This window comes from Coregonus lavaretus (genome assembly GCF_964263955.1).
Source record: "Coregonus lavaretus genome assembly, chromosome: 16".
Taxonomy (NCBI): Eukaryota; Metazoa; Chordata; class Actinopteri; order Salmoniformes; family Salmonidae; genus Coregonus; species Coregonus lavaretus.
The window spans coordinates 20,416,898-20,436,792 of NC_140003.1; the positions used below are offsets into that span (position 1 = coordinate 20,416,898).

At 43.2% G+C, this 19,895-nt stretch overlaps 1 protein-coding gene across 1 annotated transcript in view; it reads right to left on the reverse strand.

Annotated features, from left to right (window-relative positions):
* Positions 1–500: 500 nt before the first annotated feature.
* LOC311143428 (R3H domain-containing protein 1-like) overlaps positions 501–19,895 on the reverse strand; it is a gene marked incomplete at its 5' end in the record, with an annotated part of 26,388 nt that continues 6,993 nt past the window's right edge. Inside the window, 17 exon segments of the mRNA XM_084179248.1 lie at positions 501–1,997; positions 2,260–2,353; positions 2,666–2,763; positions 3,021–3,168; positions 3,429–3,598; positions 6,025–6,134; positions 7,120–7,280; positions 7,519–7,670; positions 11,300–11,423; positions 11,785–12,030; positions 13,151–13,252; positions 14,989–15,182; positions 17,184–17,480; positions 19,060–19,277; positions 19,429–19,511; positions 19,625–19,720; positions 19,754–19,778. Coding sequence (XP_084035374.1) covers positions 1,627–1,997; positions 2,260–2,353; positions 2,666–2,763; positions 3,021–3,168; positions 3,429–3,598; positions 6,025–6,134; positions 7,120–7,280; positions 7,519–7,670; positions 11,300–11,423; positions 11,785–12,030; positions 13,151–13,252; positions 14,989–15,182; positions 17,184–17,480; positions 19,060–19,277; positions 19,429–19,511; positions 19,625–19,720; positions 19,754–19,778 — 2,689 coding nt within the window. The 3' untranslated portion in view covers positions 501–1,626.

Genomic DNA, 19,895 nt, shown 5'->3' on the forward strand with positions numbered 1-19,895 from the left:
TAACGCAGACATGAAGCCATCCATTTTAAACTGTTTCTGGCAACACTAACTCCCCCAGGCTCTAGATGAGACATGAGGGCAGGTGGTTCGATTTTTCTTGCAGTAAATTGCTTTGACGTTATTAGAAAGAAGGAAAAATATGGCAGTGGAGGAAGGAACTGTGTGGCATTGGGTGAGATGATGTTGGTGGGAGGTTAATGTAGCAGACAAATGACCCTATAAAACCTGGATTGAGATGAATAGCACCAACCAAAGACTAAATTAGATAATACCAAGTATAAAACCCACATCTCCACCCATAGCAAAAGAAACCTATCTGCTTACACTGACATCTGAGGTAGGACTATACTTGGTGTTGATAAATAATAATTTAATAGTAAATTGAAACATGAAAGAGGCCATCCAAAGCTGTTCGGTGATGGACAGAGATAGAAAGAGAAACCCAGAGGACCCTCATCCATTTCAAAGGACTTCTTGTGATCTGAAAAAGCACATATGTTGGTGTAAACATTTATTGGTTTCAAACTGAAATAAAAATGACTTGCACCAGCACTGAACAGCCTTTCAGAATCCACACATTTTTATCTTTGAGAGAAATAAAGGAGATATATATATATATTCAGTTGTATAAATGTGCAAACTGTATTTTTCCCCAGTGATCCAGTAGGTATATCATTTAAAATGACATAATGAATGATTTGAAACCATTGGCCTTGTAGAAGGAGAGGAGAAAGAGGGAGGACAGTGTGGTGAAGAGAGAGAGAGGCCATCCAAGCAGAGGATTGCTAAAATATGCAGTTGCAGTGGAGGAGTGTCATTTTTATCTCAACTTTTAAATTAAGTTAAAAACCAGGGTTGTCAAACAAAAGCCTTTCTTCGCTGCTCTCATCTGTGTCTGCCTGTGACCAACACATACAGACCATTCACTGTGAAAAGAGAAGTGATTGAGTTATTTAGTTACTAAGCCTATATAAAATTATTTACAAGGTGCAGGTCTTTTCATTTAACAATAGACTGACTGGGGTGTCATTTTGTGATTCTTGGAGAATAAATCAGTAGACTCTCGAGAGAAAGGCACAAGAGACCCATTGTGTAGCTGAGGGCGACTCCATGATGTACTGGCCACAATATGGGGCAAGTGGCTGGTGGCAGGGTGGCCGATAATCAGCTACCCTGGGGTGTGGGGAGGCTTTGGTTGAGTTAAACGGAACCAGACCTGACACTGCAACTGGGCTGGGGGAGTAATAATGAGCTTTGGGTCTGACTCAAGATTTCAACAACTATAAAACAAATTAAAAAATACAACAAAAATACAGACTGCCCTTTTGATATGTTCCGTCCTGTTCTCAAAACAGAGAGCAGACGGGTTTATAATATAATAAGGGTGGTTTTTTAATGTTCGTTCACGTCGGTTCAGTGTTATGTTTAGTTCTTTTTCATCAAATCGCTAGTAAGAACATTATAAAGTACAACACATTCCCCCTAAGCAAGTCTCTACAAATCAAGTGGAAAAACAACCCTTTACAACGAGCCAACTTAGTGAGTGTGGGGGGAGTGATGGCAACAGGAAGTGACTGGCGGTGCTGGTGAGGGGTGAAAGGTCAAGCCAGAGGTCCTTAGCGCCCTCTACTGGGAGCTTGCCCTCTCCAGGGGGTGTCTGTGGCCGTAGCCTCGGTCCCTCCTCATAGTGAGTCTGAAGGAGGCTCGGGGACCATTGTGGTGGAGGAGGGCGTCCTGCGCAGCGTATCTGGGAGGGAACGTGGCCAGGATGGTGTAGGCAAAGGCTGGATCGGCAGGGGCTTGACCGTGGGTTTGGGTGGGGGGTTTGGCGTGGTGGTGGTCACAGTTAGCCCCCGACTGCCAATCCCGGTGGCTGTGGTGCTCTGGGAGCCATCCGACTACAGCCCCGGCTCTGGAGAGCTCACCCAGCAGAGAGTCCGCCTCGGTCCGGCTGATCTCCCCCGGCAGGTCAGTCACCTCCAGGACTCGCCCACTCACTGCCCCACACAAAGACAGAGGGAGAGACACTGTCAAAACTCATTAGTTAACGTAGTACAGACTAATCCTAACGTCCTTTGCAAACAGTTCTGTTCTATGTACAAATCTGTGGGAATTCAAATCAAAGATAAAAAAATAAATATAATTGATAAGATTGATCTAAGATATATCTAAGAGTGAGATTAGTTTTTTGGGGTATTTTTTTAGGCTTGGAGGTCCACATCTCTGTCCTAACAGACAGAGGGTGTTCCCTACCATTACCTGGATCACCTACACTGAGATCTGTAGACAGAGCCTTCCTTGGCTGCTTCCTCCCTCTGCCCCCTCCACCGCTGTGCCGCATCCCCATGGGTACCTGGGTGCAGAAAGAAGGACAAGAGCATGTTCAGATTACCATCTCTTGGTCTGCAACTATACTTTCTGTGGACTCCAGCTCAAGGCATCAGAATTATGAAATTGTTTACATTGGAAGACAAATGAGGAACAAAAGAAGCAGAGACCAGTGTTTGACTTAATCTTTTGTTTTATTTGCACAGTACTAAAGAGAAGATGTTTCCAGGCTTTGCCAAGCATTTCAGAATGGTACATAGAAATCCCCACAGATATTTCCTCCTAAAACGATAGGTAGCTTCAACTGAAGTGGATGATGTGTCTTGTGTAGACTCACCTGATGGTTGGGGACCATGGGTGGAGTGTGGAGGAGAGGAGGGCGGATCTGGGGGTTGTACTGGAGGGGCTGACCTAGTAACGGGTACCGTGCATCTCCTGGGAAACAGAGACAACAACAGTTTGGTTCAATTTCTTTAGGGTTACCATTTGCCATAAATATGGTCCTCAGGGACCCTGAGCATTCCACATATTTGTTGAATTTAGTATTAGCACACCTGATTCTTCTAGTCAACTAATGACAGCAAACCCTTGGGATATCATATTCCTATATAATTGGAACAGATTAAATATGTGAAATGGCTTGTTGAAGGTCCCCCAGGGCTGGGTAGAAAAACCCTGGGTGTCTCCCTCACCTTGCCCTGGCACAAAGGGTCTGGAGAACTGGGGCATCACGGGGGCGAGGCCTGGACGGATGCTCTTCACATTGGTTAGGTGGTGTGGGTGGGAGGGAGTTGGCGACTGGGCGGGGGAAGTTGAGGGACTGCCCAGCAGGGGACTGCTCTGTACGGACAGATGGTGAGGACAGGGGAGGGTTAGTGGGTGAACACAGACACCATGACATTTAATCTCAAGGATACTTACTTCTTAGAAAATTACAGACCATGGCTACGACTGTCCACAACATCAAACCAAACCTCATTACTACATTTACACTCAGAGAGTGTGATACTGATGAAATCGATGTTTTATTTTAAATCGTTTTTGTATTTTTATTTATATCTGCAGGTTCTCTCTAGGCTCAGCTGAGTCCCTTCACTCACCTGTGAGGTGTCTAGGGTGGAGAGTTCTGTGGACTTCTGTCCTCTGGTGTGGTCCAGACTGTAGTACTTGCTGTGTTTCCACTGCGGGGGCGAGTGAGGCCGTGGCTGCTGGCCGGGGGGCAACGTCAGCTGCATCATCACCATCCCACCGCCTGGGGGAAGGGGAACGCCTAGGGGGGGGCACAGAGACACCAAGGACGGAGAATAGAATCTTACATTAAATTCAATAAATGTTTATTTATCCCCTCAGGGGCAATTAAAGATTTAATTATGTGTAAAAACATCTTAAACTTCATGTGCTAAGCCTTGGCCGCCTGTTTAACTTGGGAATCACAGTATGTTCATCCTGTGTTTGTGCGTGTGGCGGGTTTTGTAATTAAAATGACTTGGTGGACGTCACACATTAACCTTAAAAATATATTTATCAAGTTCAATAGGATTAGCGTGTCAGTGTGACTGTTAAATTATTTCCTTCTGTTTGTATTTCATTAGTGCATTATGAAGAAAAACAAAATAAAGTCCATGTTTGCTGTCTCACTGCTACAATCCTTTGTAATCGAATTATATGTGATGTTAACCTCCACTCATTTGATATGTAAAGTTATTAGTAATTAAATTCCATGTTTGAACAGTGTTTGTTGATATGCGTATTATTCTTGTCGTGACTTTCAGTGTGCCTTCTTTCCAAGGACGGCTCTGACCACTAATACTTAAAATCGTATCTAAAACCTTCAGCCGTCAAGCATCCATTTAAATGTGTTTGCCCAACAATGAAGGGTTAGGGAATTTACTAGACCTGCACTTGTCCTTATTAAAAGAAGAGTTCTGACTGCACTTAGCCGGTCTGTAATTATTTTTGGCAGGGGTTTAAAAGTAAACAGTGTCTATATAATGCTGTTATCCTGACAGGGTGTAAAGTACTGTATGTGGCTAACTCATGGATGAAAAAACCATTGAAAACCTCCATGTATATTTTGCCTCCATGTTTTCCATCTATTTTATTATGACAGTAAAAGGAAAGTCTACAAAGTGTGCCAAAAAAGCTGTAGTAATAGAAAACCATCTTGGTGCAATATGATGCAGTCTAGCGGGATTTAATTGTGAATGAAAAGAGGCCACAGAGAAACAAAGTTGACCATAGAGAAGCTTAAGGACCAAAACACATTTCCACATTTAAAGAAACAGAATGCCATTATAATTTTGTACAATGGACTTATCTAACTCCTCGTAAGCGGTTTCATATGAACATTTTGAATTACGCTTCCTGTACATTGTGCCCTCTTAATGAACATGTTACCTCTATACACATGGTTTGGGAATGCCCTCTTATCTATATTGAACAAAAATATAAACGCAACATGCAACAATTTCAAAGATTTTACTGAGTTACAGTTCATAGAAGGAAATCAGTCAATTGAAATAAATTCATTAGGCCCTAATATCAGAATTTCACATGATTGGGCAGGGGCGCAGGCCCAGCCAATCAGAATGAGTTTTTCCCCACAAATGGCTTTATTACAGACAAAAATACTCCTCAGCAGCTGACAATTATTATTACTAAATAAAAAACATTTGATCACAAAAAAATTAAAAATGCCACAAAATAAATATTTTAATTTGTTAGCATTTGCCACAAAAAAGGTTTAAATGAAGTTAATTATTTTTCACTTGGTAATCCCTGCATGAAATTTGATTTGAAAGAATATTTCCCTTTCCTTTTTAATTAGTTATTCAAGGAGAAAAGACAAAGAGAGGGAGAGATGGAAAGAAGAGAGAGAGATGGGGTGACTGACAATGGCTATACTGATTCACAGGGGCTTCGCCACAGAGAGGAAATTCACATTAACTGAGGCAACATAAAACAGTTTAAATTAGAACACCCATGAAAGCCCTTACTTTTTTAAGATGGCCATAACTGGGAACAAAGCAGCAGAGGAATTACTTTTTAATTACCAGCCTATATCTGTTCAATAATTAGATCGTTAAGACTTGGAGTGTCATTTCAATTAGCACCTTAACGCTTCACAGCTAACAATCGAGGAGGGGGGAATGGGAGTGAAGGCTGGCAGGATGTTAAGGCGTCTACATGACTACCTTTCTTTTGTTGTTGCCACACCGTATAATTATAGCTTTGGCCCTGGGAGATTGGAAGATGAGAATGCTGCCTGCCTGTCTGTCTGTGCCCCCTCACCCTTTTAGAATCGATTCAATCCATTTTGAATTGCCAGAGAATTCGGTCTGAAGTAATTTCTCCTGATGTCACCTGCCTCTGTTAAGTGGGGTTCTAATTCCAGGGTTTGGTGAAAGGTTATTTTAGGCTATTACACTCAAATGTTTAGCACAGGGGGGATTGGACTATGGCTAAATTGTGTGGGTTGGATTGAAGAGTATTAAAGAACAAAAAGGTAGAGGTATAAAAAAGGTATAAAAGAGAAAGTCATACATCGAAGCTAGTGATCTGTGGGTTTTGTTCCAGAGACAACCTGCACGGCGGATCATTTTATTGATACAGATTGATTTTTCCTTCTTAGTTGAGACCTGGTTGTAATGGATACTGTGGCTCAGGCTGGTTCTGTGCTGTGATTGGGCTGTGTACCTGAGCACTGCTGTGCCTGATGGAGGGGCTGCTGGGAGCTGCAGGGGGAGGACGGCCGAGGGAACTGCATCTGCTCTGATCCGGGAGGAGGCAGGAACCCAACAGAGGAGCTGCAGAGAGAGAGAAACACACACACACACACACACTTTAACGCTGAGCAGCAGAGAGGCAAAGCTCTGGCACCGCTTCACTCAATGTAATCAGACTTTGGCTCATCAGTTTAAAATGGGCTAAATTACTGAAGTGGAACACTGTACACAGGGGATCAATAACCCAGTATTGCATTAGAACTACCACTAATATCCTCAATCAGAAACAAGTAAAGGCTGGGAGGGAATCAGCTAGGAATCGCTACGGACCTCATTTTGTACCAAATCAAAACAAATCAAGGGCATTAATCATTTTGTACTGTGTTTCCGTAACCGAATTGCGGTTGCAGTGTGCCACTTTGGGTTTTCTGCTTTCCAGGCTCTTCTTTCGCTCGTCTCGATTCTGATTTAATAAGGATAGAAGCAAAGAGAAGGCAGGCAGGAGGCAGGGTGATGCGTCAACCCAAAGCACAGAGGCAGGCAGCTGCTGCTGGAGACAGTCGGCTCTTCGCTCGGCACCCTGAGGAATAATGTGCGTCTGCACAGCGGACCAGAGGGCTGGCATGAAGGATGGTGTAGAGAGCAGCTCACCACATGGGACCAGCAATGTTATATTAAGACTCAGTAGATATCTGGCCTTATAAATCATCTTGAACATGGCCTACTAAAGAAGAGGCCCCAGGAGGAGGAGGGAAGAGGGGGTTTGAAAGTTACCCCTTTCCTTTCCTTAACATGCACAGCCCAGCGTGAACCATCACAGGGACGGGCTAGTTATCGGTTCAAACTAAAAACGGCTTACTGTAAAATCGGGAATATATTAATGGTCTGTAATATTGTAATTAGTCTATAATCAGAGTATGTCCACATTAAAACATTGGGATTTCCTACTACATGGTGTTTCGTTAAACTGGGAATACATTTATAACCTGCATTCAACAATGTAATGGGTGTATAATGAGTTTAGGTATTTCCATGTTAAAACAGTGTGGTGACGATGATTTCCAACCTCATTGTGTTCTGTTGATTGGGTGTGATAACACTGTAGTAGACCTGGACACCAGAGCCAGGCATGGGACCCTGGTTGGACTGGTTGTGGTTGGGGATGATGATAGGCTGCTGATATGTCTGCTGTGGCACACCCTGGGAGCCTTGAGGCTGCATGGATACCTGCCAAGACAGACCCAAATTACACATGGTCAACATGGGATGCCAAAAAATATACAAGGTTACATAGATCGTTATTGTAAAAGAGAATGGTTCTTAACGACTAAAGATACTTGGCTAAATAAAGGTTTAAATAAATGTTTTTTTTTAAACATCTTAATAATAATCATCATTGACAATTGTGTGTTTTTACATTATAGACTTACATTGTCTTAGTGTTGCTGAAAAGCCAAGTACCCACCTGATAAGATGGCATGGAGGGATACTGGACCATCATGCCTTGCATCTGATTTCCCATATTGCTATGCAGGCCACTAACAGTGTTCTGACTCTGTGGCACTCCTATCATACTCTGATAGCTCTGTGGTTGATTTGGCATCACTGTTTGGTAACCTGGAGAAATTGTGAAAGAGAGAGCGAGTTGAAGTTGATAATCAAAAAGTGGACACAAATGACTTGAGATCCTTAGATTTCAGCAGACTTGAGATCCTTAGATTTCAGCAGACTTGAGATCCTTAGATTTCAGCAGACTTGAGATCCTTAGATTTCAGCAGACTTGCATTGAAATCAAATGCAAAGTTCCTTGGCACAGTAAGGCTGTGCTTATTTAATTGAAAGTGATCAATAATTCAGTGAAGTCAACATTAAAATGGCTCTGTGAATAAACAACCTGTAAGAGCCAAAGTCATTTCAATAGGATTTATCCTCCACTGGTAAGATTATGGGAGACGAGAAGAAAAAATACTTTTCATAGAGGATGTTAGAGGAAAATTATCCTCATTTTTTTTCACAAGGTAAAATACATCAGTGTCAAGGTTACCAGAGAGTGCGTAAGCTCTGAGAATGCCATTGAAAAACCCTCCAAAGCAGGCACCCTGAGGAGAGGTATGGGGGGATGGAGGGGAGAAAACTACAAGAGGTAAAAAGGAGGAAGGGAGGGAGGGAGGTGGGGGGCTGGGCAATTTTCAATTTCTCCTGGCTTTTGGCCAGAGCGACAGCAATCAATTTGGCCCAGATGAGAAGAGAAGTGGGACAAAAGGAATGGATGGCCCCCGGCGGGGAGTGAAGGAGAGGCAGGCGACGAGAGAGGCTGGTCGCTATTTTTAGTGCCATTCTCTTACCTCCACTTACAAACCAAGCATGAAGCGAATATAATATTAAACCCTCTCTGCTTCGGCTGACTGAGCAGAGGATGGAAGCGAGGAAGGAGAGGACAGCGGAGTCGCTTTGCACTATGGTACCACCCAGACCCAGACCCTGAACCTAGGGACTCAAAAGGCTTGAATTGCTTGCCTTGCTGCTTGCAGACAGTCTTGCCGGCCTGGTTAAAAGGAGGCACTGACTGTCAGGCGGCTATAGCTGATAAGATGAAACAGACACGCCACCCCTCTCCTTGTCACAGCAGATAAACTGGGGCTTCTGCTGCCTTTCTCAAGTTCAAAAGCTTAATCTTTGCTTACAAGAATAAGGGAATAGGACTAGTTTTTCCTCAGACGCCTGGGGAAAGGAGTTTTCAGTCAGTACTGGTGTCCTTCAACTCAGATCTACCACAACATTTTTCTTCCTCCCTCTTTTCACAAAAAAACAATTTCCTTCGGCTTTATTTTACAATTTCTGGAGAAGTATAGTACATTTTCACAGAAAATTTGAAGTCTCTGCTGATATTAAGAATTCTGCTGGTATTTTGTGTTTACAAAAATTGCACACATTATGAATATATAATACATTCTGTCTTCAGAATTGCAGTTGAGACTCTTGCTCAAGGCTTTTATACTTAACAGAACCAGCTAATGAGCAGTATAATATATGTTACCAGAAATTATATTTTATTATTAAATAATTGTAGAAGTGGAGCACACAAAAAAGTTGACGTCTGATTTTGAAGTCAAAACCAAAACGAGGGCGCTTGTTTTGGCAGGAACATCGAGCATAAAAACAAAAATACACTGAGTCTTCACAAATATTCATGACGAGATACATAGCCTTCTGATTTGATAGTAAATAATCAAGTATGCCCAGAAGAAAGGAGGGCTTTAAATGTGTGAGTTTTACAGCAGTTTGATTGATTGCGTAACCGTTAGTGCTGATCGATTAACCGACATTTGTTATTTTTTGACCAACATCGTTCAATTATTTGAATTCCATTTAGTTCGTTTTTTTTCTTTGAGCTCAATACGAATTCTCACTGCAGTTTCTCTAGAGATAAATCAGATCGAGCCCGAACTGTGCAATGTAGTAGGGAGTTGTAGTTTCCAACAGGCCAATATTCTACATAGTTTAGCGCAATGTTTCCCAACCCTGGTCCTCGAGTACCCCCAACAGTACACAGTTTCATTGTAGCCCTTGAGAGAGACACCTCATTCAACTCATTGAGGGCTTGATGATTAGTTGACAAGTCGAATCAGGTGTGCTTGTCCAGGGTTACAATAAAAATGTGTATTGTTGGGGGTACTCGAGGACGTTAGCGCAGAAAACATGGCAATTAACTACAATGACCATAATCCATTGCACGCCTACTTGTCCGGAGACAGAGAAGAACCCATGATCGAGAGGGATAAAGAGCAGTTGCTTCGCGAGGTACTGTATCTCTACCTGAAAATACATTATCTAAGTGATTGATAGTTGGTATTCAGCAGTCAAAAGTATGCCTTATTTACTTTGAAGAACAAATAAAATTGAGATTTTGTCAGACAGCAGCTCTATAGAGATGAATTACTTGGAAATAACTAAGTCATCAAATAAAACAAATGTAATATACACAACTGAAATATTTAATTAAATTAAAGTCATGTGAATAAATAATGGTTAATAAGTGATAAGCAGTAATGGGTAGTCACTACCATCATGGGACTTTTATTAATTGTTTTATTCTGTGTTGTTACAGCATAATGCATAGTGCATTTAATGTCTACAAAAATTATATAAACCGAAACAGACCTCAAAAAGCACTGATTGCTCAGCACTAGTAGCCATAGAGTGTTGTTGGCGAACAGTTGTCTGAAGAGGTGAGAGTGAGGGGCTGGAAAAGAGACCGGTTCACTGTGAGAATCATAGGCCTCTCAGACAGCGCCCCGGCCCCGTATCCTGAGCCTCTGGTTCTACTGTGGAGGGCCAATACCTGGTTCCACCCATGGAGGGTCAAGATCCACCCATATCCAGGACAGGCCTTTTGGTTCTAACCCAGTCTGGAGGACTGATATCCAGGTAAGAAACCCGACTAAACACCTGACTTAGGACCCACAGGCATATAAACATTCTGACATTTCCCTGCTGGAACTCATCATCATTTAATAATTTCCCCATTTGAAATACCCATCCTTTTCTCCACTGCCAACCTGCATGACAGATACATGTACAAAGGCTGGCAGGTAATTAAAACAAAATTCCCCATTTCCTTTTAGAGATCAGATTGGCTTTTGGATTTCAGTGGTGCAGCGGAGCATCTGTTTCTCTAGACAGGCCAGTGAATAATACCTCAGCGATACACAGTGGGGACTCAGTGGGGGAGAGGTAAACAATGCTAATAGTGTATTTGATTGGAAATTGTTATTATGGGCTAAAAGGGCAAGGCAACACAATGGCCAAAACTGCAGGGAAAAGCATTCCAACACAGTAGTTAGCTTTTTGCTCTGCCCCAGGGGCACTGTCTAATTTCCCCTCTGCAGTTTACTGAGATGAGCCTATTGTGTACCCGCCATTAAAGCGGATAACCGGAGAGAACAAAGTGCTGAGAGTAATAGAAAATAAGTGTGAAGAGGGAGAGAGGAGAGCGGTAACAGCCATCTCCCCGCAGCTTGATATAAACTGTATTAAAATGAACACACCGCACACAAGGAGGTGTGGTATGGGGTATTTTACCCACCATGTAGATACATTTAATGCAAACCATTCAACTGATGGTATTACAGATATTACGCCAGAGAAAGAACACACACCTGAAAGTAACACCTGTTTTAATAGAAGAACTTGGCAGCTGAGATGGGATGGTTGAGTTACTGGTTCAGCCTGTGCTAGATACTTACCTGTCTGTTGTGTGGGCGGGGGCATTGGCTGACTCTGTGGGGCGCTGTACTGCACTGTGCCCACAGGCCTGTACTGCTGGTTGGACAGAGGGTACTGGCCTGGCGCACAGTAACATGCTGGCATCTGTAGGCAGAGATAGAGCGGTCTAAAATGGCATACCATTAATACCAACACAGCTACAGCTCTCTGAGGTCTCTGAACATACAGTACAGTACCTCAGCTGGTGTGTGGCATAGTTACCAAGTGCCATTTATATGCTATTTTAAGTAGAGAAAGTATTTATGAACACATTTCTTGTAGATGTCTCTCTCAGATAGTAATGCTGGAACATTACAACCATGTAGTTGAGGGAACAAAGAGACTGGCCAAGCATTGATTAAGATAGTACTAATATACTTTCGTTCCATCTAACTGACTAACAGAACAGAATATTGTATAGTCTAATAGTAGTAAACCAGGTTAGGGTCGGATGTACAGAAACTACCTGCTGCATGTAGCCCTGTTGCTGCATGACCGGCTGGCTGACAGGTGGAGGGGCGGGAGTGTTGTAGGCCTGGTGGGCAGGGACGGGCTGGACTGGAGGGGCCACCATGTAGCCCTGCTGCTGCGGGGGGGTCTGGAGCACCACGGAGGAGGGGTACATGGTAGTGTGGGCGTCCCTACCTGGGCCCTCCCCAGAGGCCTGCCGGGCCAGACTCATGTGGCTGAACTGGGCTCCCAGGTTGTTTTGCTGTGGGAGCACACAGAAATGTGTTAAATGGCATACATTATATTATTACATATCTTTTATATATTTATTAATATCATGTGAGTTCAGTCATGGCTCTACTTGAACTACTACAGAACCTTGTATATAATAAATAATACATAGTACTTTTATATAGTGATTTTCTGAAACCTAAAGACTTCCATAGAACACTACAGGCTAGTACTACAGAACTACTACTGCTGGCTGCTACTGTAGTTCACTGAACTACTGTGCTAGCCTACAGCAATTAAACTGGATACAGCCACCCATCCAGAGCAAAAATCTGAAGGCCCTTAAACCTAAAACTTAATTCCACCTGACCTGTTTAAGTGTGCTTTGGTTTACTTTACTGGGCGGCGGGTGGTTAGGGACTTTCAGCATTGCTATTCATAGAATATCAAATTCTATCATCTGATGTGAAATTAATTATTCAAAGCAGCCTTCCACAAATGTAAAAATGTAATTAGTCATTACGGGATGTTTATTGGTAGAGGGAAGTCAGGAAAGAGGTTAGTGGAACACATGATTTGCATCAAATGGATTGAGTGGGGTAGAAACACATGAAAATAAAACTGATTCGATTGATCATTAAATTGGCATATTAAGTCTTACTAAGGGGGAAAAACACTAACCATTGACTAACTGCATTCGATTAGTCTCGAGAAGTTACGCTAAGCAATGCCTGACACTAGTGACTATAAGTTAATTAAGGAACTTTTGCAAGTCTTGTTTAAAATTGTGTGTGTATTCTTTCATGAGCATTAGCCTAATGTTAAATTCAAATCTTAATGTGGGCATATGGCAAGAACAGAACATTTGCGCCATTAATTTTGCTGGAGAGAATTTCTATATTTTATTAATCACATCCATCATATAGCTTGCAAATTACCCTATAATATTCCCAGTTAGATGTCTCATCTAAAAGTCTCAGGCACATACAGTACCAAAAACTAGTTTTGCTCTGTACTAATAAGTTCACTATGCATTTACAAATGTTTTATCAAAATATTTTTTTAACAAGCCATAAGAGGGAAGATGGGATAGAACCCAAAGGTTGAAGGAAGGGGTGAATGATGGAAAAGTAGAGACAAAAGTCAAGTACCACAGTGTATTGTTGGTTAGGGGAGACGGAGAGGAGCTGAGGTGGGTAAGAGATAGATGAGTACTGGACAGGCTGAGCAGAAGGCTGGAGGGGCCGGACCGGCTGAGGAAGGGATAGAACAGACTGAGAAGAGGAGGACAGGAAAAGAGGTAGAGGAGAAGATGTAGAGAAGAGGCAGAAAAAACAAAAGGTAGATTTAAAGGAGAGAAGTAGAGGAGGAGAGGGAGAGGAGGAGAGGAGAAGAGATAGAGGAGGAGAGGAGAAGAGGAGGAGAGGGAGAGAGGAGAGGTAGAGGAGGAGAGGAGAAGAGGAGGAGAGGGAGAGGAGGAGAGGGGGAGAGGGGGAGAGGAGGAGAGGGGGAGAGGAGGAGAGGAGAAGAGGAGGAGAGGGAGAGGAGGAGAGGAGAAGAGGAGGAGAGGGAGAGGAGGAGGAGAGGGAGAGGAGGAGAGGGAGAGGAGAAGAGGTAGAGGAGGAGAGGAGAAGAGGAGGAGAGGGAGAGAGGAGAAGAGGTAGAGGAGGAGAGGAGGAGAGGGAGAGGAGGAGAGGGAGAGGAGGAGAGGGAGAGGAGGAGAGGAGAAGAGGAGGAGAGGAGAAGAGGAGGAGAGGAGAAGAGGAGGAGAGGGAGAGAGGAGAAGAGGTAGAGGAGAGGGAGAGAGGAGAGGGAGAGAGGAGAGGGAGAGAGGAGAGGTAGAGGAGGAGAGGGAGAGGAGGAGAGGGAGAGGAGGAGAGGAGAATAGGAGGAGAGGGAGAGGAGGAGAGGAGAAGAGGAGAGGTAGAGGAGGAGAGGGAGAGGAGGAGAGGTAGAAAAGAGGTAGAGAAGCAGAGGAGAAGAGGTAGAGGGCAATGGGTTTAATCAAAGACATTAGGCAGAAGTTGCAAACACTGCAAGAGGAGAAAGCATTGTCATCTCATAAACAAAAGAGAATTACAGTAGAGGAAAAGGATATTAGTTTATGGAGTGAATCAGTGCTAGCTCATAGGGGAATACAACTAAACAGTAATGAAGTTCATTAAGACAAAGAGCTCAGTCAATAGATGACCATGAATATGAATATCCTCTATCCTCTACCAAGGTTGACTGGTGGAAATCAATTACAGGACATTAATATGAACGCCATGGGACAGCGCTTAGATCAAAATAAATATCCTCCTATTTGCAAACCCCTCATCAGCCTCATCCCCTGTATCTCTAATGATGTCTTTATTAGAAAGGGACATTGCTGCTTCGCGTCGTCGGAAAGGCATCCTTGTCCGACCCCTGGGTTGTGCACCCACACCATCAGCGGTCAACTCAATTTCCTGTCCTGGTATTTTCACTAATGAAGCTCAACCCCTCCGGTTCTCTGTTTTTCTAAAGGAGCTCTCCATGACAGGTTGTGTTGATGGGGATCTTGCTATTAGAGATTGCTATTCCTACCACTGAGGGCCTGTATGAATTCTAATTATTCCCGTTTGGGCTGTGTGCTGCACAAGGGGTCACAGTGTTTAGCTGACACTCTGAACTCAATTCCTTTACTCTGACAGGGGTCGCGACTAAGGAGAACGGCAGGTTGTAAAACTTCCTCAATGAATTACACCGTACGAATGTCAAGCACCGCCATGGTAATGTTTTGAAATGGGGGCCATGTCAATCACCAGGGTGGTTTAGGATGACTGAGAAAGAATTGCGCATGTGCATCTGTTCTCTTCCTACTTTTCCTTGCCCTGCAATGTACAAGCACTTTGTTTGTAATGTGTAGATGTTATGACTAAGCCTGTGACATCTACATTTTCTCCTAGGCTTCAATTGAATTGAATGTAAATTAAATTCAGTGCCCTGCTAAAGGGTTTTAGCGGACCTGTGAGAGGACGTGGTTGTGATTGGTGGGCTGGTGTTGGTGGGGGCCAGGCGGGTGCGGGTGTGGAGGAGGGGGCATGGGCTGCTGGGTCCTGCCCTGATGATTATGATGCTGATGATGTTGATGCTGAGGAGCCATGCTGTGGTTGGGGTTGTACACCACAGCACTGCCATCCGGGTTCACAAAGGGCTGGCCTGCAGGTAGAGAGGAGAGGGGGGCAGGGCTGAAACACACTGGAAAACCACCAGCACTGGGATCTTTATTAACGCATTAATAATCATAATTTTCAGCATTATAATCAACACTATCCATCTCTTTAAACACATCAATAATTATTTTCAACATTATCTTCATCACTATCGACATTATCAACATTACACAGATAACTTCAACGCTTTGATACGAATTTGCCAAATTGCTAGGTATCCAGAAATGTAATTTGGCTAGCATTATCCTTCCAGCAGGTGTAGACAGTATAGTGTCCAGAGGGCTTCATTTACATATCCTATTTCTGAATTCACACAGTGAAGTGAGTAAATATTTATAATAAATGTGTACCTTTGCATGAGAAGGAAAAAGACTAAGAATATTGTGTGCGGAGGCACTTTATGTAGCGAGAATATGAAAGAAACATCTAGGAGAGATTTATGCCCTCATTCTTTCCAAGGGCTAATTTCTGAATCGCTTGTGAAAAATGCATTGATGCATCTATGGTGGTTCACTGTGAAATAGGCTGGCTCCGAATATCCTTGCGTGAAGGTATTTTTAATGCAGAAAGGAGGTTATTGCCACGGCGCAGTACAGAGACACTCAGCTCCAGTGTATAACTTATCCATCACATTACCCAGTAAAACCTTGGCTGTTTTTTCCTTACTTTTGTATTCTACACACATCTAATGAAGTGCCTGTTGGTAATATACATGATCATAAGGACAAGGGTTCACACTTCACAGACATGTATGCTTTGTGAGCTCTACAGTTATTCATACACTACGAGGATTAGAGGGGGTCTGGCCAGGCTCTTATTTTACTGAATCTAATATCGGTGAGTATCTATTATAGTTAGCATTTTTCCTACACATTTGGGGTCATAATAAATTATTTTGAAGAAAATATAGGCTATCTATTTGCACTCTGGGCTCATTGGCGAGTGGAGTGAGAGGGTGGGTTTTCCTAGCTTTTTTGCACGTTCGACGCCCACATGGCCCTGAAAATAACTCCTTGAGTTTTGAACTATCAGGTGGCTAAATTAATTTGTGGGTGCTACACAAGACATTTGCCAAGTCCTTAAGAAAGGTCAATAAGCAATTACACACCCCTGGCTGGCTCTCAAAAAACATATTGGTGCCAGCGCCATTTACCCGGGTTTATCAGCCAGACCCATGCATATTTAAGAACTAACATTCTCTAGGTCGGCCTCTTAACGAGCAGACTGAAGAGGAATGCATTATACATCAGAGTGCCGACTTACAGACTATCGACTTTTCTATATTCAATAACACCGTACAGTATGGCTCCATTATCCCGTCTCAGCAACATTTTGGGGAATTTGTTTTGACCAACGTCGGGAATTATTGTTCTTGCGAGTTGCGAGAACGCTATAGTTTTTCAAAGCGCTTCCGTTACGACCTCATCTGCGGGAGGCAGAGAGACGGATCCTCATTTGAATGCAAGCCGCCTCATTAGACAGCGACTCCCGTGTCAAATCGAAATTATTTGAGGAAAGCGATACACATTCTGTCGGTTGGGTTTACTATTTAAAGGACAATCAAAGCAAACGAAGCAAGTTCTAATTATCACCTCCCCCAAAATACTCAGCAGCATCAGAACTCAAATACATCATAAATAATGCATGAAGAAATGCCTTGTGTTCTGTGTTCTGTTGTGGCGTTCCACCACTTTTCTTCAAGACATCTCCCCCCACAACCCTCCCCAGCTGGCTCCAACATAACAAACGACAGTACGCTGTCTGTCTCTCTATTCACCGCAAGAAGAAGAAAGCAGTCAAGGAATAAGCAGCAAGTTGTGAGTGTCTATGAGTCGTGTTAGTTTGAAGGAGAAGATATCAGCTTGTGAAAGAAACCCAATGACAGGACACAAGACACATTTTACATCCCCCACGGCAAGCCCCTGTACTGTACAACTAACTTACTCCTAACCAACCTGGTCCGATGGTAGGGTTAGAGGGTACCAACCTGTGTGTGGGTTGACCAGGATACTCCCTGGCGGTATCCCTGTGGCTTCCAGGGGAAGCAAATAGTAGCTAGTGTTAGCTGTATTCGCTGGTGGTGGCGGCACCGGGCCGCTCCTGCTTCCCGCCTCATAAGTCACAGTACTACTAGTGCAGATGGCTGGGTAGGCCACTGGGCAGGGGGGCGCGGCGTGGTTGTGAGGGTGGCCAGCCTGGGTTAAAGCTGGGACGGGGAGGGGTGGCTGGGAGCGAGAGAGCGAACCCGTGGAGGACCCTACACTACTAGAAGACTCTAGGGAACCTAGGGAAGGAGGGAAGGAAGGAAGGAGAAGGAAAGCCTTAACCTACAGACACAGCAGAGTTAAGACACCATGCTTAGAGTCGTTATATGGGGATGGATGGGGAGAGTCGTAAGATGCATGCCAAGGGTCACAGGAGATACTGATAGTATCTACTGATGATATCTACTGGAGGAAAAGCTGCTTGAATTCATTGGGTATTTATATTAGTCTGGCTCAGACAATCACCTATAACTGTATAATGCATCAATGGTTGAGGCCATTGGCATAAATACCTTTAGATTTCTACTTAGGTCAACTAACATTTTTTAATAAGAAATGCACTACTTTGAAAGGTCGGTTTTTAAATTCCAAACCTACACAACCAATGATCTATTCTAATTGCCTGTGGGACTGATGCGGTCATAACATAGAAAGAGGATAATGACATCATCAGCAGCTCTAAATGACAAGTTAATTAATTTCTTGATTAACGTCTTCATTTAGCTATTCACTTTGTTTTGCTATTCACTTGAGTGTCCAAGCACCACCACTATGTCCATGGTGGGCAGAACAGAACACAACACTTAATGAAATTAATAGATTCTTGAACTGTACATAATTAGATCATTAAGACAACTGGAATCTAATCACTGTCTGGTAAACAAAATAAAACATGATTGACCAAGACATTCTACTACAATTCTAAAAGACTGCCAACTTACTGATTGCATATTACCATAACATTTGTACAACTATGGTTCAAAGAAAGTACGGGAAAATGTATAAATGCTCAAGCTCATGCTTTGTTGAAATGGCTAGCTACTTCACCTATTAAACTGACCATTGTATGTTTGAGATAGGGCTCTTCTTTTTGTGAATTAATAACCAATGAATTCACACTCAAGATACCGAATGGTTGTAATAAAATGAGAGGAGGAGCGGCAAATGTAATAAGAGGAGAAAGTATGCTGGAAAGGCACGCATTAGAAAGCACACTGTCAAAAATGTACACACTGTTAATGTGTGAGTGGTATGTTAAGCGCAAGCAAGGTGTGACAATGCACTAAGACCTGCATCCATCTTGTGTTGCCAAATAGAAAATAAGTGCTCCGTAAATGTAAAAAAGGGGGAAAAAAAACACACAAAAACCATCCTATATCAACGCAGGCAGACAGGAGATTAAATGTGCATGGTTTGGTTTTCCTCATCTGCCGACATCTGTTTGAGAATACACCTACTGCACAAGACCACACAGTGAAGCACCCGTTTCACCTGGTAGGAGTCCTCATAGGGAATATGTCTGGTTAAAGACTAAAAGCATTCAAACCCTTTGACAGAATGATGGGCATTATTCTTGAATCTGCCTTTGTCATGTCAAATGGCTTCTCTGATTGGACGCTCCTTTAATGGGCAGGGCGTTGTGACAGGTGCTGCACTGCTGATTGGCCCAAAATATAGGTGGAGATTTAGAGTGAAGTGAACTGTGGTTGATGGTTAGCTTGGTTAAAGCAGACTGAACACTGCACTCACCATGGAGCGTGGCATTCAGTCTGGTTTAACCAGGCTAGTTGATAGTGGAAGTGGTGGTTATTTATGTACCAGTCTTAGAAAGGCGACCCATGCTCTTGCTGCTGCCTGAGCTGTCTCCCCTGATAAGGACAGAGATGCCGCTGAAGCTGCTGGCCTTGGTCATGGCTGGCCTCAGGTTACGGTTGGAGCTGTCAGAGTCTGTGCTGCTCCACGGCCGAGGGTCAGAGTACTTGGGCTCATTCTCAGAGCTGCTCTGGCGACTGTTGGCCGAGCGGCCATCTTTTAACCTGAGGGAAGAGCCATTTTAAACCATTATGGGATTATACATTTATTAGCTATTATAAGAGATCAGAAACAGTTATGCTATTAAGGAGTTTCTAAGCAGAGAGTAAGAGATGGGGAATTTGTCATGGCTATGTTATGGTGAGAGATAATTACCTAAAGATTTGCCGCCTTTGCTGTGTGTTGTTACAAGCATCATCCTCCTGTATCCTTTTTTCAAGAGCAAAGCCATCTGGACCCTGTAATAAAATAAGCTCTGTTCGCTACTTGTATTTATTGACTCAAACTCTCATAATCTGCATTGAAAAGCTATTAAATTAATATTAAGGGAATTCTATGGGAGAGTTCTCACATCTTGAGCAAATATCCTTTCTCTGGCCCTCTGGTACTCCTCCTCTCGTTCCTCTATAGACTTACTCCTCCGGTCGTCCTTCAGCCGCATCCGCATCTAGACATATCAACACCCTGCTTTAGCACTAACATCTGACACATACATCAACATTCTCCTTTAGCAATGGTTTGATTGTTACTGTTAACTAAGGGCTCAGGGAAAATATACTCTAGGAAACGCTGAATTAATCACCGTTAATACCAGTTGGCCATTGACTACTGCTTTTACTTTG